Source organism: Colius striatus, chromosome 21 (assembly GCF_028858725.1).
Source record: "Colius striatus isolate bColStr4 chromosome 21, bColStr4.1.hap1, whole genome shotgun sequence".
Lineage (NCBI taxonomy): Eukaryota > Metazoa > Chordata > Aves > Coliiformes > Coliidae > Colius > Colius striatus.
The window spans coordinates 4,613,114-4,640,478 of NC_084779.1; the positions used below are offsets into that span (position 1 = coordinate 4,613,114).

General features: G+C 57.6%; 2 protein-coding genes across 11 annotated transcripts in view; one reads left to right on the forward strand and one right to left on the reverse strand.

Moving 5' to 3' along the window:
* Window positions 1–916: 916 nt before the first annotated feature.
* Window positions 917–12,145, forward strand: ZBTB17 (zinc finger and BTB domain containing 17). Its single transcript, XM_062013151.1, has 16 exons — window positions 917–1,016; window positions 3,882–3,980; window positions 5,796–6,002; window positions 6,638–6,826; window positions 7,065–7,229; window positions 7,352–7,462; window positions 8,127–8,365; window positions 8,455–8,597; window positions 9,248–9,548; window positions 9,630–9,717; window positions 10,301–10,417; window positions 10,514–10,634; window positions 10,749–10,879; window positions 10,967–11,182; window positions 11,568–11,657; window positions 11,759–12,145. Exons 3-16 carry the CDS (start codon window positions 5,798–5,800, stop codon window positions 12,046–12,048), a joined length of 2,406 nt encoding a protein of 801 aa, XP_061869135.1. The 5' UTR covers window positions 917–1,016; window positions 3,882–3,980; window positions 5,796–5,797; the 3' UTR covers window positions 12,049–12,145.
* A 1,870-nt stretch (window positions 12,146–14,015) lies between these two features.
* SPEN (spen family transcriptional repressor) overlaps window positions 14,016–27,365 on the reverse strand; it is a 79,653-nt gene continuing 66,303 nt past the window's right edge. For 9 of the 10 annotated variants that reach the window (XM_062012929.1, XM_062012928.1, XM_062012934.1 and 6 more), the window contains 5 exons: window positions 19,179–27,093; window positions 18,207–18,602; window positions 17,744–17,938; window positions 15,884–16,042; window positions 14,016–14,897 (listed from right to left, as the gene is read on the reverse strand). In XM_062012929.1, the coding sequence (XP_061868913.1) occupies window positions 14,766–14,897; window positions 15,884–16,042; window positions 17,744–17,938; window positions 18,207–18,602; window positions 19,179–27,093 (8,797 nt within the window). In that variant the 3' untranslated portion in view covers window positions 14,016–14,765. The remainder of the gene's footprint in view (window positions 14,898–15,883; window positions 16,043–17,743; window positions 17,939–18,206; window positions 18,603–19,178; window positions 27,094–27,365) is intronic. The other variant, XM_062012927.1, reaches the window with a different exon arrangement.

Below are 27,365 nucleotides of genomic sequence, written 5' to 3' on the forward strand. Positions count from 1 at the left end.
TTAATGGGCTGCAACACAGGGTTCATTCCCCATGGAGGTGACACATATGGGCTTGAAATGGAAAGTTTCGTTCTTGCCAGAACTTTGTAAGTGTAACTCGTGCTTCCTTCAGCTCCAGCGATCTTAAAACACATGGGATGCAGACACAGCCTGGCACAAACATGAAATGCTGGCACTTTGTGGCCAAGGGCTACCGAGAGTTGAGTATCATGGGTATGTGTGTTTACCGCATCCTCCTCTGAGCTCATTATCACGCTTAGGGGCATTCATTTGTCAGTTGATGAAGCAGAGATCTCACTCTGGACACTTGTGGACTGGCTGAAATCGTTTGAGAGTTATTTTGTCTGCTCTGTAGACAAAAACTATCTGTCCTGCCCCTCTAAGGCTCCTTCCCTCGGCTGCTTCTCAGGCTGATTTTGCAGCCTCTCCCTCAGGGCGCTGTGGGCCACAGCTCAGCAACAGATGCCTTCCATACTTTAAACCCTTTTATTGCCATTCTCTCACCACTCATCACTCACAGCCCAAATCATGCTTGTGAACGAGGGATCTATAGGAGCCTTTGGATGTTTGGAGGTTGGTATCATCTAAACACATTCTTCTCTCTCCTGGTAACAGAGATGCCCTTGGCCGCCATCATGGCAGCCGGTGGCAAGCCTGGGGGCGCGGGCAGCCTTAGGAAGGAGGGGAAACCGAAGCCCTCGGGGGTGTGGTGAAACGGTGCCCTTGGGGGCCCTTCACTGAGCCGCGGGGCCAGCGGAGGGCTCGCAGGGCCCGCGGCACCGCCGCTCCCCTCCCCTGGCCACGGGGCCGCCGTCATGGCGGCGGCGCTGAGGGGAAGGAAGGGCGGGAAGCGGCGGCGCTGAGGGGAAGGGCGGGAAGCGCGCGCGGCGGTGGGCGGGGCACGGGGCGACGCCGCTTCCGCCCGGCGCCAAGATGGCGGCGCCCTTTGTCTGGTCGGTGTCACGGTGAGCGGCGGGGGCGGCGATGGGAGGCCCCCGCCGGGCCCGGCGTGGCAGGTAACGGCGGGCAGCGCGGGCAGAGCGGCTGCGGCGGCTTCAGCTGCGTGTGACGGTGCCTCTGGGCTGCGGGGGGATGAGGCGCGGAGAGGAGGGGGCCGCGGCCCTGCGAGGGATCGCGGCCGAAAAGGAGCCGCTCGAGGGGCCGCCCGCTGTCGGTGGGGAGGCTGCGGGAGGGGGTCCCGTCCTTCCCCTCACCCCGCGCCGAAGGCTGCGGCAGCGCTTGCCCCGCCGGAGCCGCGGCCCTGGCTGCGTGCGGCCGCTGCGCTGAGGCCCGGGGCGGCTGCCGTGAGGGAGCGGGGCGGCTGCCGTGAGGGAGCGGGGCGGCTGCCGTGAGGGAGCGGGGCGGCTGCCGTGAGGCCCGGGGCGGCTGCCGTGAGGGAGCGGGGCGGCTGCCGTGAGGGAGCGGGGCGGCTGCCGTGAGGCCCGGGGCGGCTGCCGTGAGGCCCGGGGCGGCTGCCGTGAGGCCCGGGGCGGCTGCCGTGAGGCCCGGGGCGGCTGCCGTGAGGCTTGGGGCGGCTGCCGTGAGGCTTGGGGCGGCTGCCGTGAGGCCCGGGGCGGCTGCCGTGAGGCCCGGGGCGGCTGCCGTGAGGCTTGGGGCGGCTGCCGTGAGGGAGCGGGGCGGCTGCCGTGAGGCTTGGGGCGGCTGCGGGGTCCTGGCCAGGCTCAACCCCACACCAGGGCTGCCGTGTCTGCTGTGAGGGATCGTGTGTCCCGTTCCCCCCGGAGCTGTGGGGTGATCTGAGGCGAGATCAGGCAGGAAACTCCGTCCCTGGCAGCTGCCAGCCCCTCGGGACGTGGGTGAGAGCCGATGGGGATGCGACCCTGACACAGCACCTCCCGAGCTGTGCCAGCCTCTGTGCCAAAGCCATCACCTGCTGAAGAAGGCAGAGAGCTTCCCAGCGTGGGCTGCCAGCTCAGCTTGTGGCACGTTCCTTTCTGGCCTGCTGACAGCTGGGCTTGGCTCAATGTGCTCTCTGCAGGGCTCGCCTTTCGTGGCCGAGACACCTTCCCTCGGTTGTGTTTCTTCACCAGAAGCTTCTGCTGTGGTTTGGGGCTGTGGCAGTGTGGAGAGGATGAGGGGGGTGTGCAAGGAGATGAAGGTTTTGTGCTTTGGCACCCTGGTGCTGTGGGAGTGGGTTTTTTTGTCATGCAGAGCTGGAGGAGTCTCAGGCAGAGCCTGGCTGGCTCCCTGCCTGCTGCAGCCCAGGGCTCTGGTTACAGAATCACAGAATCTCAAGGGCTGGAAGGGACCTTGAAAGATCATCCAGTCAGCCGTGGCAGGAGCTGCACCAGCATATCCCTGAGCCTCAAAACTGCATAACTGAGGACTCTGTGGGGTGTCTGTTCACTGCAGGGGGGGATGCAGAGTGTCTCTGGCTCATCTCTCTCCTCATCACTTTCTCCTTTTAGTTCGTTTTTACCACTTTTTTACCTTCTTGTTGCTTTTCCTGGAGCTCTTTGGAGAGAGACCTGGCAGTGCTGGTTGATAACAAACTCAACACAAGCAGCAACGTGCCCTCGTGGGCATCCTGGGGGCAGCAAGGAGAGTGTGGGCAGCAGGGTGAGGGAGGTTCTGCTCCCCCTCTGCTCTGCCCTGCTGAGGCCTCATCTGGAGTCCTGTGGCTAGTTCTGGGCTCCCCAGCTGCAGAGAGACAGGGAACTGCTGGAGAGAGGCCAGTGCAGGGCCAGCAAGATGCTGAGGGGCTGGAACATGTGTGTGAGGAGGAAAGGCTGCAGCCCTGGGGCTGTTCAGCCTGGGGAACAGAAGCCTGAGGGGTAATCTTGTTGACACAAGTACCTAGAGGGTGGGTGTCAGGAAGATGAGGTGACACTTTTTACTGTAGTGCCCAGTGCCAGGACAAGGGGTGATGGGCACAAGCTGGGACACAACAAGTTCCACTGGCACAGGAGGAAAAGCTCCTTTGGTGCTGAGGTGAGGGAGCCCTGGCCCAGGCTGCCCAGGGAGGGTGTGGAGGCTCCTTCTCAGGAGGTTTCCAACCCCACCTGGACACGTTCCTGTGCCCCTGAGCCAGGGGAAGCTGCTTTAGCAGGGGGTTGGGCTGGAGCAGCTCTACAGGGCCCTTCCAGCCCCCACCACTCTGTGACTCTGATCGTTTCCCCCGCTCACAGCTCAGCCCCAGCTCACCTCCTGGTTTCGCTGCCGACCTCAAACCCCAGAGCTCTCTTCTGTTTCATAATTCATATCATTAGCACATCTGTGCCTTGGATGCTTTGCTCAGGTCAGCTCTTATCTTCATTTGTTGTTGTTATTACCTGAGAAGACAGACTCAGTCAGTGTAAATGAGGACAGCCTCCCCTTCACAGAGACTGAGAGGATCAGGGCTGCTTTGCTCCCCGAGCTGACACGCGAGAAGGGAGATGACGGTAGGCAGAAAGCAAAGCCCCTCTTCCCTTTTCTCTGTGTAAGAACAGGCAGCTGGATGGTGCCAGTGTTAAAAAACAACTTTTAAACCACTCTTTTTTTACCCATTTATTGAGGCTTTGAGAGTTTTTTGGATGGTCAGGGAGCAAATCTGGGGAGAGGTTAATGGCATGAACAAGTCAGAGAGCCTAACTGGAGCTTGTGTGGGAGCTCCCTGAGACAGGAGCTGCTGTATTTTAACTCTGTGACTACGTGTAGTATATGTGGGTGTTCTCATAACAAAGCTTCTAATTAACTGCAGTTAATTGGGTAAGGAGAGACTTGACAGCAAGGTCGGGAGGGGAAACTGCACTCACCCGCCTCTGACAGGGCGAATTGAGGAGGGTTGCTCAGTCCTGGGCTGGTGATGTCAGACCTTGCAGCTTTCAGCACACCAGGTTTGGGGTTTAAAACTGAGCTTTTTGTTCTGTTTCTCCCAGGATGGCTGTGTAGAGACTGACCTGAGCACCAGGAAGGGGGAAGAGCCACAACCGTCTGTCCCGCAGCCTCACTCCTCTGTCCCTCCTGGCAGCACAGGGGTGAGTTCTCACTTCCCTTCTACCTCTCGTTGCTTTTCAGGAGAGGGGCTCTGCCACACATCAGATGGCTTTGCACCAATGGAAGCAAATGTCTTTAGCAGTTGGATAGAGCAGCAATGCCTTCTTTAGCATTTGCTCTCCCTGGATCCATCCCTGCTTCCATCTCCATTTCAGTACATCCCCTTCTGTCAGGGAGAGAGAAGGATCTTGACAACTGAGTTGTGGCAAGGAGCCAGGGTGGTATTTCAGGTGCATTTTAATCTAGATATGTGGGATCTTTGAGGCTTGGTTGGGGATTTTAAGTGTACAAAGGTGATGTGGACTGCTGGGGGAGGCTGGGTGTGAGGGTGAGAAACAGCTCACCCCTGTGCCAGTTACAGAGCAAACTGCAGAAAAGATGCAAGTTGGAGAGATTGTTTCTTGGGATTGTGCTTCTTTTCCAAAGCTCAGGTGTGGAGCTGAGGCAAATCTAATTGAGGAGCCACAAAAACCTTCACTGAGGTGCAAAAGCACCTCCTACACATTACCAAAAATAGCCTTTTAGTGCATTAAACCCTGTCCCAGCCTGCTGGAGGTGGGGGAGTCCCCATCCCTGGGGCCATTGCAAAGCTGAGGTGCTGAGGGCCATGGGTTAGTGCCGGGCTTGGAAGGGTGAGGGGAGGGCTGGGACTCTCAAAGGTCTTTTCCAGCCAAAATGATTCTCTGATTCTACAAAACCACGGTGATTCCACAGGTCCCAGTGCACAGAGCTTTCCAGGCACAGAAGGCAGTGTTGTTTGTGCTCCCCCTTTTCCCCAGTCATACATACACAAGGGATTGGCCAGATTTGGATGCAAATCCTGCTGCCAGGGGCTGTGTTTTGGGACAGGCTGGGGGTGGTTTGTTAAAAGGCACCTTGTGTTTGATGAACTGGGGGAAAGTCAGGGTGGGGAGTCAACTGTGGCATCTTTTGGGATTGAAACTTTCTCTCTGTGTGTGATTATAGAATCACAGAATCACAGAGTGGTGAGGGTTAGAAGGGACCTTTAGAGCTCATCCAGTCCAACCCCCCTGCAGAAGCAGCTCCCACCTAGATCAGGTCACACAGGAACGTGTCCAGGTGGGTTTGGGAACCAACCTGTGCCAGTGCAGTGATCTGATGCTTGTGGAGGTGTCTGGGCTTCTCATCCCCCCTGGGAATGATTTTGGCAGCTGAATCCATCCCCGGGCAGATGTTTGTCTGTTGCTAACACCCGCAGCAGACAGGAGGAGGCTCCCTCTGCCCGCTGCTGAAAGGGCCCCGGAGCAGAGATGTGCTTGTGAAAAGAGCTGTAAAGTGGAAGAGCAGCTGCTGTGGGCTGGAAACCATCAGAGAGACACTGAGCAGGGGCTCAGCAGCAAGCCCAGGAGTGTTTCCCTGGCCATAGCCCTGCCTCTTCCAGCATCCAGAGCTTTGTGGAATCACAGAACCATTTGGGTTGGAAAAGCCCTCTGAGATGATTGAGCCCAAGCCCTCCCCTCACCCTGCCCAGCCCACCACCGGCTCGTGGCGGATGTCACTCGTGTTTGTGGAGGTGATGGGCTTCCTGCTCACAGCTTGGGCTGGTTGAAGAGGCTGTTAGGATGGCAAGAATCCAGACTGAGTGTTCAACAGGAGAGGCTTTGGGGTTGTGTTTGGTGGGTGCCTGCAGTGAGGAGCTGTGTTCTCCCCGGTTGATCCATGGCTTTGTGATCAGTCCTGTTCCATGGCCCTTTCTGCCATGGCGTGGGGGTTTCAGCACCAACCTCACCCACTCTCCTGAAGTATTCCTGTTGGTTTTTTCTCTCTCCCTGCAGCCATGGATTTCCCCCAGCACAGCAAACAAGTCCTGGAACAGCTGAACCAGCAGCGGCAGCTGGGTTTGCTTTGTGACTGCACCTTTGTGGTGGATGGCATCGACTTCAAGGCTCACAAAGCTGTCCTGGCAGCCTGCAGTGAGTACTTCAGGATGCTTTTTGTTGACCAGAAGGACGTGGTGCACCTTGACATCAGCAATGCAGCAGGTAGGCAGAGCCTTGTCTGCTATCCCTCTGAGCTGCTTCAGTGAAGCAGTTTGGTGGCTGTGGTCTGAGGGAAGCTCTTATTTTGGGCACTGTGAACAAAAAAGATACCCCAAAAGGATGGAAGCTCATCGATGTGTTCGATCTGTGTTCAAGTTTTGGGCCTCTCACTGGAAGAAAGACATGGAGGGGCTGGAGCTTGGGAAGGGGCTGGAGCACAAGGGTGCTGGGGAGGGCCTGAGGGAATGGGGGTGTTGAGCCTGGAGAAGAGGAGGCTGAGGGCAGCCAGCAGCACTCTCTGACACTCCCTGACAGGAGGCTGCAGGGAGCTGGGGGTCAGTAGTGAATGACAGGACAAGGGGAATTGGGCTGCAGTTGCCCCAGGGGAGGTTGAAATTGGAGCTGAGGCAGAACTGTTTCCCTGAGAGGGGTGTGAGCCCCTGTGCCAGGCTGCCCAGGGAGCTGGGGAAGTGCCCAGCCCTGGAGGGATCCCAAAGGCGTGGAGCTGAGGTGCTGAGGCTATGGGTCAGTGCTGGGCTGGGCAGGGTGAGGGCAGGGCTGGGACTGCAGCAGCCTCAAGGGCTTTTGCAACCACAAGGATTCTGTGATTTGCGATAGTTGCCTTGTCTCCCTCGCAGGCCTGGGTCAGGTTCTGGAGTTCATGTACACAGCTAAGCTAAGCCTAAACCCTGACAACGTGGAGGACGTGCTGGCTGTGGCAGGATTCCTGCAGATGCAGGAGATTGTCAGCGCTTGCAACGCTCTCAAGTCCCTGACGGTGCCAGCAGCAAACGCCGCCGAGAGCCCGCAGCCCCCCGCCGAGGTCGGTACGTGCTCGCCCTCCTCACTTTCCCTCGGCCCAGGAGGCTCAGAATTGCCCCCCAGAGCAGCCACATTCCCCAGCCACCATCCAGCCCCTGCAGCACAGGATGCCTGGGTTGGATTTGATCCCTTCACACAGCATCAGTGATTGAAGAACTGATGGTTTTGGGAATCTTAATGGGATCTGGGAATCCCGGCAGCCATCAGGGCTTTGCCTTCCAGCTTTGCCTCTTTCCCTCGCAGAGGCTGCCAAGGTGACTGTGGAGGACAAGACAGCAGCAGCACAAGCACTAGATGATGCTGACAAAACCAAACCAGCTGCTCCTGAGCTGGAGGTGAAGGAAGAGGCGCCTGTGGCCGCGACAGCGTGGCCCGAGGCACAGCCAGAGCAGCCAGCTGGCCCCGAAGGTGAGCACCAGGGGCTGCCCCCGCCCAGAACCCTGCTATGTCCCCCCAGCACACCCTGTCCAGCTCCTGGACTCGGCTGCAGGGAGCCTGCCTGTGTCCTGGAGCAGCTCTGTTGTCTGTAGGGCCAGATGGTGGCATCCAGGAGGACCCTGACGCCGCGTGCCCCATCCCCCCGGCACAGAGCGCGGCCGACAGCAGCAGCGCCACGGCCAAGGGCAGCAGCGGCACGGGAGGTGTGTTGGTGAGCCAGGGTGGTGCTCAGGACTTTGGCTGCCCCTTCCCCTCGGCAGGGCTGGCCAGGGGTTGGGCCTTTGTTTGCTGTGTGATTCATCTCCATTGCTTCAAGTTTTATGGCGCACGTGCTGTGTCCTGGGAGCTGTGAAGCCCCTGGGAGCAGTTTACTGTGGGGCAGAGCTGGGACAAGGTGGGAAATGCTCCTCTGCCTATGCAGGCTTTTGGACTTTAGGGTTAGGAAGTACTAAGCTTTATGGATTAGGAAGGACATTTGCCCTGAGAGGGGTGTCAGCCCCTGTGCCAGGCTGCTCAGGGAGCTGGGGGAGTGCCCAGCCCTGGAGGGACCGCAAAGGCGTGGAGCTGAGGTGCTGAGGGCTGTGGGTCAGTGCTGGGCTGGGCAGGGTGAGGGCAGGGCTGGGACTGCAGCAGCTTCAAGGGCTTTAACAACAGAAACTGTTCTGTGATTTGAGGCCTCATAAGCTCCAGCTCCAAACTGAGTCCAGGCCTTGGCACTCGGGTGCAGTGGGGCCGTGAGGCTCCCCTGAGCCAGGCAGGTTGAAACCCCATCACCTCAAACCAGGGCTCGGAGTCAGGAAATACAGGTGGGGTTTGTGCCTCTGCTGCTGCTCCCCACCAGCGTCCCCGCTTGCTAACTGCCTGCAGAGACCGAGCTGGAGGGGAAGGAGGAAGAGGGGGAGGTGACAGTGGAGGAGGAAGACGAGACTAAACCCCCCGAGGAAGAGCAGCCTGGCTTAGCAAACGGAGACCAGGCTGAGGACAACGAATCGGGCAGCGGCGACTCGGGGCAGGAGAGCTGCGGGGAGCCGCGGCTGCTGCGCTCGGGCACTTACAGCGACAGGACCGAGTCCAAAGCCTACGGCTCCGTCACCCACAAGTGCGAGGTGAGGCCGGGCCCGGCCCCTCCGCGGGGTGCCCCCTGCCCCGGGCCGCCCGGCGTCAGCCGCCGCCGCCTGTGTCCCTCCGTCCCTAGGACTGCGGCAAGGAGTTCACCCACACCGGCAACTTCAAGCGCCACATCCGCATCCACACCGGCGAGAAGCCCTTCTCCTGCAGGGAGTGCAGCAAGGCCTTCTCTGACCCTGCTGCCTGCAAGGCCCACGAGAAAACACACAGGTAAGGGCGAAGGTGGAGGGCTGGGGGCAGCGAGGGGCTGGAGGGATCAGCAGCTCGCTGGGGCGGTGCCAGCAGCAAAAGGACGTAAGAACCCTGGCAAAAGAGCAAACGCTGTGAAACCCGTCAGCAGAGGGGTGTGGTCTGTGAGGAGATGGGGCTCTGTGCCCCTGTCCCTCCCTCCTGCATCCTGGAAGGGCTGCAGGGCCTGGGGCTGTTCAGCCTGGAGAAGAGAAGGCTGAGGGGAGGCCTTATCAATGCTGATCAATACCTAGAGGGTGGGGGTGTCAGGAGGATGGGGGGACACTTTTTACTGGTGTCCAGTGACAGAGCAAAGGGTGATAGACACAAGCTGGAACACAACAAGTTCCACTGGCACAGGAGGAGAAAGTCCTTTGGTGCTGAGGTGAGGGAGCCCTGGCCCAGGCTGCCCAGGGAGGGTGTGGAGGCTCCTTCTCAGGAGGTTTCCAACCCCACCTGGACACGTTCCTGTGCCCCCTGAGCCAGGGGAACCTGCTGTAGCAGGGGGTTGGGCTGGAGGAGCTCTGCAGGGCCCTTCCAACCCCCAGCACTCAGTGACTCCACGGTGCTCTGGGCTGGGGAAGGGCTGACAGCGGCCTGAGCTCAGCCTGAGGCCCCCATGTCGCCCCCAGCCCGCTGAAGCCGTACGGCTGCGAGGAGTGTGGCAAGAGCTACCGGCTGATCAGCCTCCTGAACCTGCACAAGAAGCGGCACACGGGGGAGGCCAAGTACCGCTGCGACGACTGCGGCAAGCTCTTCACCACCTCCGGCAACCTGAAGCGGCACCAGCTGGTGCACAGCGGGGAGAAGCCCTACCAGTGCGACTACTGCGGCCGCTCCTTCTCCGACCCCACCTCCAAAATGAGGCACCTGGAGACCCACGACACCGACAAGGAGCACAAGTGCCCCCACTGCGACAAGAAGTTCAACCAGGTGAGGGGGGAGAGAGGGAGCAGGGGCAGGGGGTTGGTGGAGGGAGAGGGGCCTCTCCACATCCCCTCTGCCCATCCTCAGGTGGGGAACTTGAAGGCTCATTTGAAGATCCACATCGCGGACGGGCCCCTGAAGTGTCGGGAATGTGGCAAACAGTTCACCACTTCAGGTAGCCCCGGGGCTGGGAGGTGGGAGGCTGGGTGATAAAGGTTTGACGGCCTCAGGGCGGGTGTTGAAGGGGTTGGAGACTCTTCACTGTGTGGCCCTGGGGGGTGGTCTGTGAATGTCTCCCCCCTGTGCAGGGACAGGCTGCTGTTCCCCATGGGACAGGGACATCTCCTGCTCACTGGGCAGCTGCAGAGCCAGGACTGTTGGGGAGAGCCCAACTGAGACTCCCCATCCCCTCAAAAATCTCTGTCCCCACTGCCACATTGTCCCCTGATCCTCTTCTGGGGGTAGGTGATGTGACACTAACACTTTAGACACTGGTGTGGGAGGTGCTGGAGTCCCAAACCCTGGAGATAGTGCAAGGACACATGGCTGAGGTGCTGAGGGCAGGGGTTAGTGCTGGGCTGGGCAGGGTGAGGGGAGGGCTGGGACTCAGGAGCTTCAAGGGCTTTAACAACCAACATGATTCTGTGATGGTCCCCACTCCTGAAACAGAGCTGGGCCTTCCCCAAGGGGGCTGAGAAGGAGGGAGGAGAGGGAAGGAGCTGCCCTCTGACCCTTGGCTGAAGCCCTTCTGCCCTCAGGGAACCTGAAGCGGCACCTGCGCATCCACAGCGGGGAGAAGCCCTACGTCTGCGTCCACTGCCAACGCCAGTTCGCTGACCCCGGCGCGCTGCAGAGACACGTCCGCATCCACACCGGTACACACACAGCCCTGTACACACAGAGCACAGGGGGTTGGGAAGGAGCCCCTCCTCAGGTTGTTAACCCCCTCCTCCATTGGTTTCTCCCCCTAGGAGAGAAGCCCTGCCAGTGCTTGATCTGTGGCAAAGCCTTCACCCAGGCGAGCTCGCTCATCGCCCACGTCCGCCAGCACACGGGGGAGAAGCCCTACGTGTGTGAGCGCTGTGGGAAGAGGTGAGGAAGGGGCTTCACCCCACCTCAGTATTTAAGGGGGTACCTCCAGCTACCCTCCACTGTGGAGGCTGGGTGGAGGTGCCAGAATTATCCCCCTTTCTCCTGCTCACCAAGGTTTGTTCAGTCGAGCCAACTGGCCAACCACATCCGGCACCACGACAACATCCGACCCCACAAATGCACCGTCTGCAACAAAGCCTTTGTCAACGTGGGCGACCTCTCCAAGCACATCATCATCCACACAGGTGGGTTACCTTGACAACACCCCCTTCCCCCCAAAAAAGCTTCCCCTAAAACCTTCTAACCACCCCCACATTTATCCCCTTCTCTAGGGGAGAAGCCTTTCCTGTGTGATAAGTGTGGTCGAGGCTTCAACAGGGTGGACAACCTGCGTTCTCACGTCAAGACGGTGCATCAGGGCAAAGCTGGCATCAAAATCCTCGAGCCTGAGGAAGGGGATGAGGTCAATATAGTCACTGTGGCTTCTGATGACATGGTGACACTGGCCACCGAGGCGCTGGCTGCTACCGCTGTCACGCAGCTCACGGGTGAGAGGGGCTCAGCTGACTTAAAGCAGGTTTAGCCAGGGGCTGCTGCCTGGAGGGCTCCCAGGATGATCTCAACAGCGAGGTTCAGCTGTGGGGTGCAGTTTTGAGGGTCTTAGAGACACCCAGAAAGGGAAACAACCCCTGGGAGTCCCAGGATGATTTTAAAAGGGAGCTTTATCCCTGGGCTGCAGCTTGCCCCCGCAAGAAGACCTGTCCCAAAAGGGAGCTTTATCCATGGGGTGCAGGGGGGCGTCCTGTCACCCTCCCCCAGGAGCCGGGAGGCTGAGCCTCGGGGTGCAGCAGCCTGTGGGGTGCCCTGACACAGTCCTGTGCCCTCCCCTCTCCAGCACCTCCCCTCAGCCCTGTCCCCTCCTCTCCCCCGCAGTGGTGCCCGTGGCAGCCGCCGTGACCGCGGATGAGACCGAAGCCCTGAAAGCCGAGATCACCAAAGCGGTGAAGCAAGTGCAGGAAGCAGGTGAGAGGGGGAAGAGTTGGCGGGGAGAGAGAGGGGAAGAAAAAGGGTGTTGTCCAGTTCCCACCCTCCCCTTGCCTCTCTCCTCCCCTTTTCCCACGCAGACCCCAACACGCAGATCCTTTACGCCTGCGATTCGTGCGGGGAGAAGTTCCTGGACGCCAGCAGCCTGGCGCAGCACGTCCGCATCCACACGGCGCAGGCGCTCGTCATGTTCCAGGCCGACACGGACTTTTACCAGCACTACGGCCCCGCCGCCGCCGCCTGGCAGGCGGAGCAGGTGCTGCCGGCCGCCGAGCTGCTGTTCCGCGCCCGCGACGCGGCCCCCGAGCCCCCCGCCGCCCCCCTGGCGCCCGCAGCCCCGCCCGGCGACGGCCAAACGCCCCCCGAGTGACTCCCCTTCGCCTTTATTTAACAGAGCTGCTTGGAGCTGGTGTATAAAGTGTATTTCTGAAGGAGACAAAGAGAGAATAAATTGCAATATTTTCTAACGGCTGCTGCTGTGGTGGGAAAAGGGACCCGGGCAGAGGGAGGGCCCGGGGCTGCAGCCCCCCAGCTCACCTGACAGTACTCAATTGCTAAGGAGGGTGTGTGATGCCCCAGTTAGCCCCAGAGGAGCAGGGAGATGGAAAAACAGGTTAAAAAGGGGGTTCAGGAGCGTTGTTCCTCCTCTGGGTCAGGGTGAGGGAAGCTGGAGGCTGAGGAGAGACACAGCTGAGGTAAGAAAAGGACAAAATGGGGCTGAGGGGAGGAGATGGGCACTGGCTGCCCCATCCTTACCCAGCCCCGGGCTGGGGGGCTCCAGCCCCCTCCCACACCCGCTGACAGAGTGGGACACCCAGAGGAGCAGGGGCTGGCTCTGGGCTGAGGCCATGGGACAGAGGGACAGACACACCCCCCTTCCCCCAGAATGGACCACAGGCCCCCACCCAGCAAACAACCAACTTCAGCCCCTCGGGGTGGGCAGGAGCCCCCCTTCACCCCCAGGCCCTGCCCAGCCCCAGCTGGCTGACAGACACCTGGGCACCCCCCAGCCCTCATCCTGCAGCACCAGCACCTTTGTGTCCTTTATTCACCCCAAACAGCCCCCTCTGTCCCCCCACTGACCCCACCAGTGAGATCCAGCCCCTCCTCTCCCCATTTGCTCCTAAATCTTTAACCAGATCATCACAAACTGAACCCATTTGCTGCTGGAGCAACGCCTGGTGGCTCCTGGCCCTGCTTCCCCCCTTGCCCCACACACCTTTGGGTGGAAAAGCACCAAAACCTGTCAAGTGTTGGCTGTGTTTCTGCCAGGCTGATGAACATCCAAACCGGGGCTTTTGGCACACATGGAAATTAGAACCAAAACCCCACAACTCCACAAAAAAACAGGGAAAAGAAACAAATCTGGTTCCCTCTGAGGAAATCTGCGTCCTCCTTAACCCAAAGCTCGGTGCTGACATCTTGGTGCCCCCAAACCCTCCCCCTGAGCCGCTGAGGGACCAGAGCTGAGCATGTTTTGTATTTTTTAATAAAGTCTGTAATCCAATGGACACACAAAACAAAAACTGCGCTGCGAGGGGAAAAAAAACAACCCAGCACCTCCCCCTCCCTCCCCCAAAATAACCCCAAACCAAACCAAAAACACCCAACCAGTTCCATAAATTAATTGTGTGTGTGTGTGTGTGGGGGGAGGAGAGGGGAAGGAGCCAAAGTCTTTTGTACACGTGGGGAACACTCCCAGGGCCGGGGCCGTGGATCTGAAGCGCACTTACAAATGAGTGACAATACAAAGTCTGAGTATGAAAATAAGATTTTTTTCCTTTTGTTTTTCTCTGAAAACACTTTTTTTTTTCCTTTGTTTTTTTGCCTTTTTTTTCCTCTTTTTTTTTTCCTCCTTTTTGTGTTTTTTTTGTTGGGTTTTTTTTTGGCACAGATTAAAAAAAAAAACAACAAAGAACCAAAACCCAAAACCAACCCAAACGGTGTTTGTGGGGATTGAAGGGGGGGGTTGTTTGTTTGTTTTTCTCCTTTTAAAGTCAGTATTATATATATTTATATATATTATATATATATTTATATATACACACACCCACCGAGTTCTGCACATCCCACCAGGAAGGAAAATAACTCTCCCTTTTGATTTGTTTTTACTTCTCTGTTTTGGAGGGGGGGGGGTCTTTTTTTTTTGTCTTTTGTCTCCTTTTTTCTATGTCTTTTCAGTGTAAACTGTACATCCCAGATGAAGAGAAGACGCTGCAGCGGAGGGGAGAGACCAGAGGGACAGAAGTGGAAGGAAAGTTCACATCCAGAAAACAAAGATAACCACCCACCCCCCACCCCCTAACAAAAACAACCCCAACCCACCCAAACCCCCCCCACCCTGGGGAAGAAAATAACCACGGAGAAAATCCAACCAACAAAAGAAAAAGCCAGGAGATGGTGTGTGAAATGCTCCTTGAGGGAGTCCCCAGGGGAGTCCACGGCGCCCGGGACGTGTGTCAGGACAATCCAGAACGTCACAGCGTGTCTCCAACTGTGCAAAGGTCCCAGTCACTCACTTAGTGCAAAGGCAGTTCAAGGTTCTTTTTTATTATTGGGTTGGGTTTTTTTTTTCCTTTTTTTTTCTTTTTTTGGTGTTTTTTTTGTTTCTGTTTTTTTTTTCTCCTTTGTTAAAAAAAATAAGCCATCCTTTCTTTGTTTTTTTGTCTTTTTTTCTTTGTGTTTCTTATTTTTTTTCCCCAAAAAAGGAGGCACAGAACCCCCTCACCAGTCCAACCTGCTGAGTGCATCAGTTGTCCATAAGCTAAAGCAATATGTAAACATCCAGGGCAGGAGGAGCCCTGCCCAGTGACAGTTTGATCGAGGCCAGTCAGGGCAGGAGGCTGGTACGTCTGGCAGCATTTTCTTGTTTCATTTCCTTTCTCTCGCTCTTGTTTCTATGGATCTTTTAAACTTTAACATCAGTTATCTCTCTGTGTGTGTGTGTGTGTGTGTGGTTGTGGGGTTTTGTTTTGTTGTGGTTGTTTTTTTGCTGCAGGGCCTTGGAAAAAAACAAAACACAAAGGATCAAATAAAATCAAACAAGGAAACTGGAAACCTCAGCGTCAGTCAGTGGGGGTGAAGAGCTCAGACCGAGGCGATGACAATCATCAGGTGAGGAGAGATGTTGGAGATGCTGGCGAGGAGATCCGGGGCAAGGCGAGAGAGGTGGCTCTCGGAGAACTCACAGGGTGGGAAGATCTGCAGAACGTAGGCAGGCTGTGAGGGAGAGAGGGAACAGCACAGGGTGAGGGGTCCAGTGCTTGGCAGGCTTCACGTGGTTTAGAGCCAGGCTGATGGATTATTTCTGGGGTGCTTTAAGGCTCATGGACTCGTGTCCTTCCTCTGACTCGAGGAAATGGGCTGCAGTTGCCCCAGGGGAGGTTGAGGCTGGAGCTGAGGCAGAACTGTGTCCCTGAGAGGGGTGTCACCCCTGTGCCAGGCTGCCCAGGGAGCTGGGGCAGTGCCCAGCCCTGGAGGGATCCCAAAGCCCTGGAGCTGAGGTGCTGAGGCTGTGGGTCAGTGCTGGGCTGGGCAGGGTGAGGGCAGGGCTGGCACTGCAGCAGCTTCATGCACTTTACCAATCAAAATGATTCTGTGACTGATGAAGTGGTGTGGCTGTAGAAAACACAAGGGGCAGCTCAGCTGCCTCTGATGTGTGTGGGGTTTGTCCACAGAGAGTCCTCTGTGTCACACGAGAGCTGCCTCATGTGACTGTTCATTCTCATTGCAGCAGTTGCTCTGAGTGCTGACTGCTCCTTCTGGGGACAGATGCATCACAGAACCCCAGAGTGGTGGGGTGGGAAAGGCCCTGCAGGGCTCATCCAGCCCCAGCCCCTGCTAAAGGGGGCACAGGAAAGTGTCCATGTGGGTTTGGAAACCTCCTGAGAAGGAGCCTCTACACACTCCCTGGGCTTTTTGCTCCAGCCTGTACTGCTGAGGGGGTTGTTCCTCCTGAAGTGCAGGACTCTGCACTTGGCCCTTGCTGAAGCACATCAAATTGGACTTCATGCAGCAAAACATCTGGCAGAAGCCTCTGGACCACATGGGGCCAAGAGCAAGAGAACACCTTGTGTCCTGGAGAGCCCAGAGTACAGCAGGAGGAAGAAACAAGGACTCTGCTTCCAGCAGGGAGAGATGGAAAATGGGGCTGGTTTGTTTTCAGCCAAAGATGTAGGGCTGGGAACAGTCTGGGTGCACCATACCTGGTTGGAGCCGGGGTTGGGGACGTTGATGATCCCTGCAGCTTGCTTGGCCTGCAGGTAGCTGATGAAGGCAGCCTTCAGAGACTCTGTCTGATTCACCACGTCTTCCTGGTCTCGGCCACAGGGCAGGGCCAGTAGCAGGCAGTAATCACTCTCCACCTGGAAAGACAGAAGAGGCATTCAGTCACAGAATCTCGAGGGCTGGAAGGGACCTGGAAAGCTCATCCAGTCCAACGCCCCTGCCAGAGCAGCAGCATCTAGAGCAGGGCACACAGGGACTCATCCAGCTGGGTTGGAATGTCTCCAGAGAAGGAGCCTCCACAGCCCATCTGGGCAGCCCCTGCCAGGGCTCCCTCACCTCAACAGGGAAGTTTTTCCTTATGTTTCTTTGGAACCTCTTCTGTCCTAGTTTGCCTGACACACATTATCTGAGGTGGAAAATCCTCTCTCTGAGCTCCTTCAGAGTTACCAGCCTCAGAGATGGTGAAAAGGACTGAAACTCACTGATTTCCACAGCCCAAATTCCACTTTCCACCTTATTCAGACCCATTGGAGGCAGCAGGAATTTGCTCCCAGGCTGAAGGATGGGTGACTTCAGAGCTTTCCCAGCTCTCCCATTCCCCATTTGCTACAAAAGCAGAACAGTAGCTATTGCTCACAACTTGCAATCCCTACTCCAGCTTCTCTGGGACAAAGGAATCACACAGCTGTGTCACCCAAAGGAACGTGACACAAGCAACGAGAGCCAAAGAGTGTTTTGAGCAACAAAAGATGAGTTTGGACAACAAAAATGAGAGTTTGGACCATAAAAGGAGGGTTTTATGGTCCAAACTCCTCTTTTGGAGTACAAAAATTGGGTTTTGGACTCCCAAGATACAGCTTGGAGCTTAAAAATTACTTGCTGGATCCTAAAAATGAGGCTTTGGGCACTGAAGTGGGTTTTGGACATTGAAAACGAGACTTTGCAAATTGAAACTGAGGCTTTGGACCATAAAAACAAGGGTTTGGAGCCTAAAATGAGGCTTTTGGCATGGCATATGAAATTAAGACTTTGGAAAGTAAAAATGAGGCTCTGGATGCAATAAATCACAGAATTATAGACTTGGTTTGGCTGCAAAAGCCCTAGAAGCTGCTGCAGTCCCAGCCCAGCCCAGCACTGACCCACAGCCTCAGCACCTCAGCTCCACGCCTTTGGGATCCCTCCAGGGCTGGGCACTGCCCCAGCTCCCTGGGCAGCCTGGCACAGGGGCTCACACCCCTCTCAGGGAAACAGTTCTGCATCAGCTCCAACCTCAACCTCCCCTGGGCCAACTGCAGCCCATTTCCCCTTGTCCTGTCATTCATGGCTGGGGAGCAGAGCCCGACCCCCAGCTCCCAGCTCCCTGCAGCCTCCTGGCAGGGAGTGTCAGAGAGTGCTGCTGGCTGCCCTCAGCCTCCTCTTCTCCAGGCTCAACACCCCCATTCCCTCAGCCCCTCCCCAGCCCCTTGTGCTCCAGCCCCTTCCCCAGCTCTGTGCCCGGCTCTGGCCACGCTGCAGCCCCTCAGTGTCCCTGTGGCAGTGAGTGAGGGGCCCAGCACTGACACAGCCCTGGAGCTGCAGCCTGCCCAGGGCCCAGCACAGGGGACAATCCCTGCCCTGCTCCTGCTGCCCACGCTATCAGTGTCTGGACCATCACAAGAGACTTTCTACCCTAAAAATGAGAGTTTAGACCAGTAAAACGCAACTCTGGTCCCTACAGAAGGTCAGGGAGCCCCTGGACACCATGTCTGTGCCTCGACAGGCAGCAGCACAGGCACAGGGTGCGACTGCTTTGGTCAGAAGAGCCCAGCCCCCTGCCAGCCCCGAGGCAGCCCCCTCACCATCATCCTGCGCGCGACGCCCTCCAGCTGCGAGGCCTCGAGCCGCATGCGCTGGGCGATGCGCAGCGGGGGCCCTCCCTCGGGCGCCGGCAGCGACCGATGCGCCAGCACGTTGTTCCCCGACACGAAGTGGAGCTGCACGGCCGCCGTGTCGTTCTTCAGAGCCAAAAGGCCCTGCCAGACAATGGGGTATTTCTGCAAAGGGAGAAGGAGGAGGGATAGTCAATGGGAAGGGAGCAGAAGGGGGGATATCAACCCCAGCCCGAGCTGCTCGTTTGGATGCTTTCACGCCGTTTTCAGCCTGCCACAGCGTGAGGCAGAGCGGGGCTGGTACCGAGAGGGATCTTCCCCGTTACAAACAGAAGCAGGGAGAGCTGCCAGGAGATTTGCTCAATGGCCACGAGCTGGAACACCGACGGTCCCGCTGGACACCCGTTTGGTGCTGTGAGGGAGCGATACTCACCGTCAGCAGCTGAACCATATCCACGGGTCTCTGCGAAACGGGGTGAGGAGAGGGCTCCTGTTTGAGAGCAGACTGCGGCTCGGGGCGACTGAGGGGCGGCCCCGAGGTGGTGGGGATGAAGATGGATTGCTTGGGGACCGCCTGAGGCTGGTGGGGTGACGGAAGCTCCTGTTTCATGGAGATGGCGACGGGGGAGGGGTAGGAGGTCTGGCCCGTGTCGGCTTGTGCCCTCTGAAGGTGGACGTGAGGGTCCATCTGCGCCGGGTGCCTGTTTACAGTGGGGTGGTGACTCTGCTCAGGGCCTGCTGCCGGCGGGCCCTTGGGATCCTGGGGGATCTGAGGAGTCTTGCTGCGTACTGGCTGGCTGGGGTGTGAGTGTTCGCCCTCTGGCAGACCCTGGCAAGGGAAAAACGGAAGAGTTTTAGGCTGTGGACAAGCCAGAACTCGTTGATTCAAAGCTGAGGCTGCCATCAGATCGTTGCAGGGGAAACTGGTGTCTCCACATCACAGCCCCAGCCCTGTGGGGCTGCCTGGGCCGGTCTTCCACCTCCAAGGCCACCTCGGCAGCCCCTCAGAGCCCAGAGCTGAAGCCACATCCTCTGAATCCTGCCCCAGGCCCATCCTTAGCCACGCTAAGCCACATCCAAGGATGTCTGACCTGGGCACTACCTCCATGCTGACAATTCTCCCCCCAACACCTCTATGTCTAGAAACCCGCAGGCAGCCTCACGCCTTGCGGTTTGAGTCCTGAGGCAGTTGAGGAATTGGGTTAGTGCAGCTTCCTCTAAGGCTGAGCAGCGTTCAAACCCCATTTCCCACACCCAAACAGCTCCTCTTGTGCTACAAACTCAAAGCAGGGCTGTGAGACTGACCACAGAGAGAGAGAAACTCAGCTGCCATGGCCCAGGCAGAGCCACGCCGGGGCTGCTCCAGATCTGAGGAGCAAGGGGATGAAAGGGTTTCCCTTCTCACCTGGGACGGGGTCATGCTCCGGGAAGGCAGCCCGATGGGAGAGGCCCCCGGGAACTGCGGGTGCCCGAGCTGTGCCGTGTGGTAGTTCCTCATGTCGCCGTAGACCGAGCGGTAATCGTGGAAGGAGCTCCCCGCGGGGTGCATGATCTGTACCCCGTGTGGTACCACCACGGGCTGTGTCAGAGGCAGCCCTGGCAGCTGGCTGCCTGAGGGCACGCTCAGGAGCCGGGGCTCGCTGTGAGGGGAATGTGCCATCTTGCCTTCGCTGGATTTCGGCGTCTCTTTTCCGGGCTGCGGGGTTTTACTGATGGGGGGAGTCTTGACGGCCCCCTCGGGCGTCCGGGATTGTCTGGTTTCCGAGTGGTGCTCGCCCACGGCGGCCATGTGAGGGTGCATGATCATCCTGACGTCCCGGGGAACGTTGTACTGGTCCAGCCTGATGCCGGCGGGGTGCATGCGGTAATCCGGCTGCATCACCAGCACGTCGGACTGGACGGGGGCCGGCCCTCGGCACACCGTGCTGTGGTGGTAGTGCATGTCCTCCTCGGGGGGATGCTGAGAGGACAGAGGAGGCATGACTATGTCTCGGATGGGAGCCGGTTGGGGCGTGCTGGATCGCTGGGGTTTGATCTCCATCTGGGGTTGCAGAGCAGCTCTGGGGGAGTGGAGCGCTTCGGGGCGGATGCCGTAAGGGATGCTGGAGAGAGGAGGGGTGTTCATCCTCACCTCGCCTTGGGACAGGTGGCCCAGGGACACAGTCTGCGTTACGCTGTGAGGGGGCATGATGACGGACTGCTCGGGGTGCATGCTGGAGATGTACTGAGGAACGGGGATGCCCGGCGCCAGCATCACCGGGGCGCTGCTCGACAGAGCCGGGGACGAGGTGCTGCCGGGGTGGCAGGCGCGGGGGAACGGCGACGGCGAGTGCCCGCTGGTGCGGGGAGAGTGAGGCTCCTGCTTGCTGACCCCCAAGTGGGAAAGAGCCCGGTCGGTGGGGGTGCTGGGCCCTGAGCTGACGTGGTTTGCTTCCGAATGCATTTTCCCAGAGAGGGAGGGGTGGTGAGGACTCACCCCAGGACTCAAGTTGGAGGGTTGCAGAGCCTTGGTCTCCGCTTTCAGAGCAGCTGGATCGGACAGTTTCTTGTTCACAACCATCTGGTTATGGACGAGTACAGGCGGAGTGTTTACGGTCTGCGTGACGACCTTCCCGGGCTGAGACGCCGGGGGCTGGACAGAGAGGTGGGACGAGTCGGGTTTCTCCAGCGCCGCACGCTCTTGTTTAATGGAGGAGATGACGGGCGGCGTGTTGTAAGGTTGTGTCCCCAGCACCAGAGAGGAATGGGTGGAAACAGTCCCGTAGGCTGCCGAGGCCTGGGAGCCTTTCGGCGTCGGCTGAGACGGCGTGATGGGCTCCTGTTTGATCTGGGACTTGGACACGGACTGCTGAAACTCGATGTCCACGGCGCTGGCTGGGGGAATCTGGCTGATCTTGGCACTGATCCGCTGCGGGCCTTCCGTCTTCTGCCCCGAGTAACTCAGCAGCACTACGCCCTCTGAGGTGTTTACCCGCAGCCCCGGACTGGACCCGGTCTCCACGGGCCTCTCCTCGATAATAGACATCGATCCCGGGTGAAACCTGCTGTTGTCATTCGTGTTTGACCTCTGCTTAAATTTGGGTGAGGGGGCGTTGACGAGACACGTCTGGGTTTGAGGAGCTTGCTTCACCAAGGTGATCCTGGGAGCCTCCTCCAGATCCACGCTGTGAGGCATCCTGCTTATCACAGAAGTGGCTTTCGGAGCAATCACTGTACTTTTCTTCTCCTTCTCGCCGAACGCCGGTGCTTCGGCCCCCGGTGGCTCCAAGGCGTTGGCGACGGGAACCGCCGACTTCTCCTCCGACACCGGCCTGGCGGCCTCCACGGCGGGCTGCAGCGGGATCTCCTCCAGACAGGGCGCGCTCACGGGCTCGGCGTGCGCCGTCGTCACGTGCGTGGACGTGATGCCAGTCGCCGAGACGTACTTGGGCTCCATCAGGATCTTCCTCAAAGTGCTGGAGTTGGTGTCGATATCCGACGCCTTCGTGTCCGGCGGGAGGGCGGGCGGCGGCGTGGAGTGCGCACGGGGCTCCTCATGCCGGACCATCCACTCTGGCACCTTGGCAGCGCCGGAGTGAAGGGGGACGATGGCGGCGGGCACCAGGGTGGGCAGCTTGGCCGCCGCCGCAGGGATGGTGGGAAGGGCCGCGCTCGGCGGCGTGACGGGCGCGTTCTCCATGGGCGAACGGATCTTGAACCCGCTCTGGCTCCCCTCGTCCAGGGGCAGCGGTGGGGCAGCCAGGTCCAGAGGGGCGGGAGCGGGCGCTCTGGGAGGGGAGCTGCTCTCAGGGACCGCCTCGTGCGTCGCCACATCAGCGGCCGCGGCCTTGCCGGCGTTGGCAGCGCTCGGCTCCGCGGGTGCCTGCGCAGCACTTTTCGGCTGCTTTTCCTCCTTCGAGGCTTCGTCGGGTTTTGCCTTCACTTCGCTGGCGGGGGGTGACTTGCTCTGCACCCTCTCCGGCTCAAAGGTGGCCACTTCAGCGACGTCGCCCTTCCTGCCCGTGCTCCTCTTGCGCCTCTGCCGCGTGTTCTTCTGACGGCCTTTCTCCTTCCGAGCCACTTCAGCCTCCTGCGAGGTCTCGGCCTCCTGGGCAGAGTTGGAAGACTCGCTGAAGCTGACGTCGGCCTCCTTGCTGTCCGCCTCCACCATGGCCGGGGCGGCGCCGGGAACCGCCTGCACCGCTGGCTCGACGGCTGCCTCCGTTTCTAAGATGTTGTTCACCGCCTGGTCAGTCTCGGGCTCCATCTCCTCCCGAGGAGACGGTAACACCAAGGGCTCTGCCGGGATTTCGGCCTCCGCCTCCGCCGGGTACGTCGGGGGCGCGGGAAAGCTCTCTGTCTCCCCAGAGATGTCATTGATGATGGAGCCGATGGCCGCCGCCAGCTCCGTTTCGCTCGCCTGATGCGCGGGTTTATCCCCTTCCTCCTCCTGACGGACCTCGGCCACGTCTGCCGGCGGCTCTTTGTAGGCAGCGATGGAGGGAGGAGTCTCGGTGAGTTTCGCGATGTTCTCCACGGCCTGCTCCAGCTCGATCTGCTTCGCCAGCTGGGCGGCTTCGGGGGATGGCTTTGGCTCCCGCAACACCTCTTTCTCCGTTTCTGGGAACGAATCTTCCACCTCACTCTTAGCAAAGTGGGGTGGCAAGACGTCCTCTTTCGGAGGGCTCTTCATCTTGGGCGGCGACACCGCCACCGGCTCCGCCTCGTCGTCGGCGGGCCGCAGGGCGCCCTTCACTTCGTCCACGTTGAGGCGGATTTCCACGCTTTTCAGACACACGGACGCTTTATCTACCACCGCTTTGGTGTTTTTATACCTTCCCCTTTTGGATTTCGTCACCTTTTCCGGCGCCGGTTTCTTCTCCGTGATCTCGACCGTGGGGAATTCCAGCTGGTTTTTCTCCACGTCCAGCTCTTTCCGATCACGTTTCTGCTCGCTGGCCGCCGGCTCTTTCTCGGCAGCTTTTGCTTTGCCGTTGTCACCGAGGCTCGGCTCCTGGCCGCTTCTTTCACCAGCATCTTCACATTCAACCGAAGTATCGGCTTTCGCTTCGTTCTTCCCCTTCTTTCCCTGCTGGCTGGCAGTAGCTGATGAGTGACTGTGTGTTACCTTCTGGGATCTAGGAGACCTCCAGCCTTCTGCAGGCTTAGGAGCTTCCACGGCATCTTTAGTTTCAGCCTCCTCCGCCTCTTGCTGTACCGGTTCTGCCTTTATTGGAGAGATGTCCTCCTCCGGCTTACGGCGTGTTTTCGGAGGTCTTCCCCTCCTCGGGGTCGTAGGAACAGTTGTCACAGTTTCCTGTGGTTCCTTTTCCCCTCTCTTCCTGGTGGATCTAGTGACCTCCACGGAGTCCTTCACCGGAGATGGGCCTTCATTGTCCCCCGTGGTAGCGTAGACCGACCGCACGTTCCTGCGCCTGGTCCGGCCTATTGGCAAGCTCGGCTCCACGTTCTCTGTCTCTGCAGCAGAACTGGGGGATTTAGCAGCGTTCCTCGAGACCTTCTCCGCTTCCGCTTTTGGTTCGGGAAGCTTCTGCATCTCCCCACGAGGAGAGCTCGACCTTTTGAGTTTCTCACGGTCGATTCTTTCGCTCTTCCTCGTGACGGGCTTTTCCGTCACGGCGGCTGCAGCCGACTGCACGGGAGTCTTGGAGCGTTTGCTCTTGTAGGACTTTTTGTCTTTGACAACGATGGGAGCCTCGACTTCCATGTCGTTGTCAGAAACGGGTGGCAAGGCCTCAGCAGCTGCCTCCACCTTCTGACTCGCGCCAGCGTCGGTGTTGGCAGAAGGCAGAGGATTGTCCTCTTTAGGCTCGGCAGCCTCGTCGGACTTCTGAACCAGTTTGGCCGGTGGTGGAATCAACTGGGCAGCTTCAGGTTCTGGGTCTACACTGATGTCCCCTTGGGAGAACGAAGCCCCAGGAGTTGGAGGCTTGGTGTCCAAGTAGGAAGGATGCTCCGTTGTCACAGCATCTTCCTCTGGTGCCAGGATGGTAGCGACAACTTCTTTACCGGCTTCTACGACTGGTGGGGGTTCGGTTTGCTCGGCTGGCTCCACTTTGACGAAGGCAGCAAGTTCAGGAAAAGGTTTTTGTTCCTCTGTTGCAGAGGCAGGTTCAGATGGTTTTTCTTCTTTCACAGAAGCTGGTTCCACCACTACCTTTTCGTTCGTTACCTTCTCGGGAGCGACCGGCGCCGGTTCCTGTTGTAGGACAGAAACCGAAGAGGGACCAACCGCTGAGGAAGCTTTATGTTCTGGTTCTTTACCGTCAGGAACCGTTTCTGGTGTTTTCGGCCTGTTTTCTTTATCTTCCTGTTTCTCTGCTTCTTTTGGTTTCTGATCTTTCTCCTTTTCTTTCTGCTGCATTCGCGTCAGCTCGATAAACCGGCTGTGGAAGAGAACCACCGGCTCTTGCACCAAATCAGCCGCGCTGTTAGTCCCGTCAGAGGAAGACTGTCTCCCGTACAACCTCCCAGAAATGAAGTCGAGGTCATCATCTTTCCTCTCTAAATGCTGCAGGCGCTTAGAGTCCTGTTCAAAGATTGAACTGTGTAAAAAACGGGAAGCAAACAGCTCCTGTCTCTCTTGTTCCTCTTCTTTATGATCTTCTTTCTTATCATCCAGTTTCCCACCTTCCGAATCGGTCCTGATCTTCTTCTTTTTCATATACCAAGATGGAATAGGTCTCGGAGCAGAGTCGACCTTCTCTTTGTCTTTATTGTTTCTAAAACTAGCAAATCTTGAATCCCAGTCTAGAAAGGACCAGTTTTCTTCTCTGGATGAGGAGAGAGATTTAGCTCTTTCAAGCAAGGCCTTGGTGTCTGGTGTGATTGTCTTGTCCAATGCAAAAGAGTAAAACTTGTTCCTCTCTAAGGAACTCGACAGTCTTTCCTCTCTTTCACGTAACTTCTCTTCTCTGTCTCTTAATAAAAAAGACAACCTGGAGCTCTCTAACAAGGATGAGGCTTTTGGGGAATGGGGCTTGTTTTCCCCGTCGTCATCCGAGTCTGAAGGCACCTCCCCGGGCTCCAGGTCCCGCACAGACCTCTTCCGTATGCTGTCTCTCTTGACAATGCTGCTTGGAAAGCTGATATCCACTCTACCAGGCTCCTGCTTCACTTGTGTCTCCCACCTACTCGAGTCGTCTTCAGAACTCAGCACAGAGAGTTTTATTTTAGCCATTTCTGCCATCTGCTCCCTTCTGCTGGAGTCGTAAGGATTGAACTTGAGCGAGTCCTCCCTCACAGACATGTTGGAGTACGAAAGACCCTTTTCCTCTATTTTGGGTGACTCTTTGGTTTCCTTTAACGGCACCAGCCTCGGAGAATCGAGCGTGTCGTCGTCTTCGTGGAAAGGGAAGTGCCTGATGCTAGGGGAGCAGGACGTCCTTTCGGAGTCTTCACTCACCTGACGAGAACTTCTGTAGTTTCTTTCTCTTTTAGTGCTAATTTCGAAGTCAAACTGGTCAGTCTTTTTCCTTTTACTCGGTGGCGAGTCGTCGGTGACGTCTTGCGGAGGTTTCCCCACCTCGTGGACCAAGCTCCGCCTTTCGTATTCGTCCACGTCTTTCTTTGGGCTGCCGAACTTCTCAGACTTTGCTATCTCCATCTCCAGCTGCTGCTTTAACCGCCGGCTTTGCTCCATTTGTTTCCTGTAGCTCTGCGTGTGGTCAATGTCAATGCCAATTTTCTCCTCGGTGTCTGCTGACTGAGGCTTCTCTTGCCCAAGTTTATGGTCAGTTGTGTCTTCGGGAAGACCAGAGTAGTTCTTCCTGGCGTCCTCTTTCTCTGTCCCTTGCTCATCCAGCAGCTGTACCTGTTTATGCTGGGTTTTTAGCGGGTTCAGTTTCTTAGAAGGGAGTTCCTGAACTTCCACTGGTTCCTCAGCTGCCTCGATGAGCCTCGCCTGCAGGTCGAGGCTGGGACGCATGCCAGTCCCACCGACGTTAAGAGTCTCCTGAATTTCTTTGGGGCTAGTAACAGGAATAAGTCTTTCCAGTTTGGGTTTTTTAGATTCCCTTTTAAGCATCTCCTTCCTCGGGGGTTTTCTCTCCAATTCTCCTTCCCTTATTGTCGTTTCTCTAGATGAAGCCGTTGCATCGAGCTGCTTTTTCAGGACCATGCGTGCATCCTCCTCATCTTGGCTGCTTCTCTTTACTTCCAGTTTCTGCCTGTCAGCCTTCAGATTTGCATCGGCAAAACGTCTTTTACGAGCCTCCAACTTGTCTAAATCTACCGCGTTGGCCCCCTCAGAAGTTTGCTCTGTCTTCAAGTGTTTCTTGGGCTTCAGTTTCCCCTCCTTGTCCACCACCTCTATGTGACTGGCAAGGGCTTTCTCTTTTTGTACCTTGGTTCGGACAGGTTCCAGTTTGGACTGATCAGACTTGGTTTGCTCAGCCTGAGATGTCTGCGTTTTCTGTTCAAGAAGCGGAGACTTCATCGTGTCATTATCCAGCTTCGCCCTCAGTTTCTCCAGAGCAGGCTGATCAATAACCTTCCCTTCCTTTTCTTTCACTCGGGTCAGCACGACGCAGGGCATTAGTTCCAGGCGGTTTTTAGCCGTCCCTTCTTTGTCGCCTCTCTCTTTACTCTGCTTGCTGTTGCCCTTCAGTTTTTCAGGACTGGGCTCTCTCTCGTTCTCTTGATCCGTTTCAGAAGACTGAGAACTGGGCGAGTGGATTTTGGCTTTTCGTTTTTGCTTGTCGGGTTTCTCCTTCTCTAGTTTTTCCGGCTTCTCCTTCCTCACCAGGCGCTTCTCCTTCTCCACCCTCTCCTGGTCGAACACTCGCTCCTTCTCCGCCTTCTCGTTCTTGGCGTAACGTTCCACGCGGGCTTTATCGAGCTTGTCGTATCGTGGAGGTGACAGAGAGCTGCAGCTGCCGCTGCGATCCGAGGACCTGCTGTAAATCCTCCTCTCGGAATCGCTCTGCAGCCTTTCCGACTGCGAGGGAGAGGCTCCGGGGCTCTGCGGGCGCCGTGAGTGAGTCGGGCTTTGGCTCCTTTCGATCGGTCTCCGTTCGTGGTCTCTGTCCCGGTCGGATTCGAATCGTTCCCTCTCCCTCTCTCTCTCCCGCTGCCTGTAACTGTACTCCCTTATGTCTTGCTCGTAGGGATCGCCCCGGTAATCCCTGTACTCGCGGGGGTCGTCGTAGTATCGGGGGTCGTAGTAGTCTCCTTGGTAGGGATCCCACTCTGCGTAGAACTCCCTGCCTCGAGCTGGGTATTCCCGGCGAGGATCTTCGGGATACGTCCCCGGAGTCCGGACAGTCTCGTAGTAAGTACGATCAGGGGCGTATTCGTAAGATCCTCTTCGTTCATCTCTGCTAAATATGAGAATAAACAGATGAGTTTTCCTTCTCAACCAAGGCTCAGCATCACCAACCTCCCTTGCTAAGCAGGGGAATCGGATCATTTCTTGTAAGCGCATCACGGCAACTGTACAGACTCAACAAGCACACAGTGGTGTGCAGGGGACTCGGTGCTTTGGGAGCTCATCAAATACCGTGTGCAATCAATGGGGCATTTGAGACAGCTCTGCCAAGTATCTTTTTGTCACCCTCACTGCTTCATTTTTGTTCTAGAGTATGAAGGCAAA

Bases quoted from the DNA above. Each gene is read 5' to 3' on its own strand.
- ZBTB17 (XM_062013151.1), top strand. From the start codon at position 5,798: ATGGATTTCCCCCAGCACAGCAAACAAGTCCTGGAACAGCTGAACCAG. The intron at 8,366-8,454 runs GTGAGGCCGGGC...CTCCGTCCCTAG, and splicing joins CCGTCACCCACAAGTGCGAG to GACTGCGGCAAGGAGTTCAC. The intron at 10,418-10,513 runs GTACACACACAG...TTCTCCCCCTAG, and splicing joins ACACGTCCGCATCCACACCG to GAGAGAAGCCCTGCCAGTGC.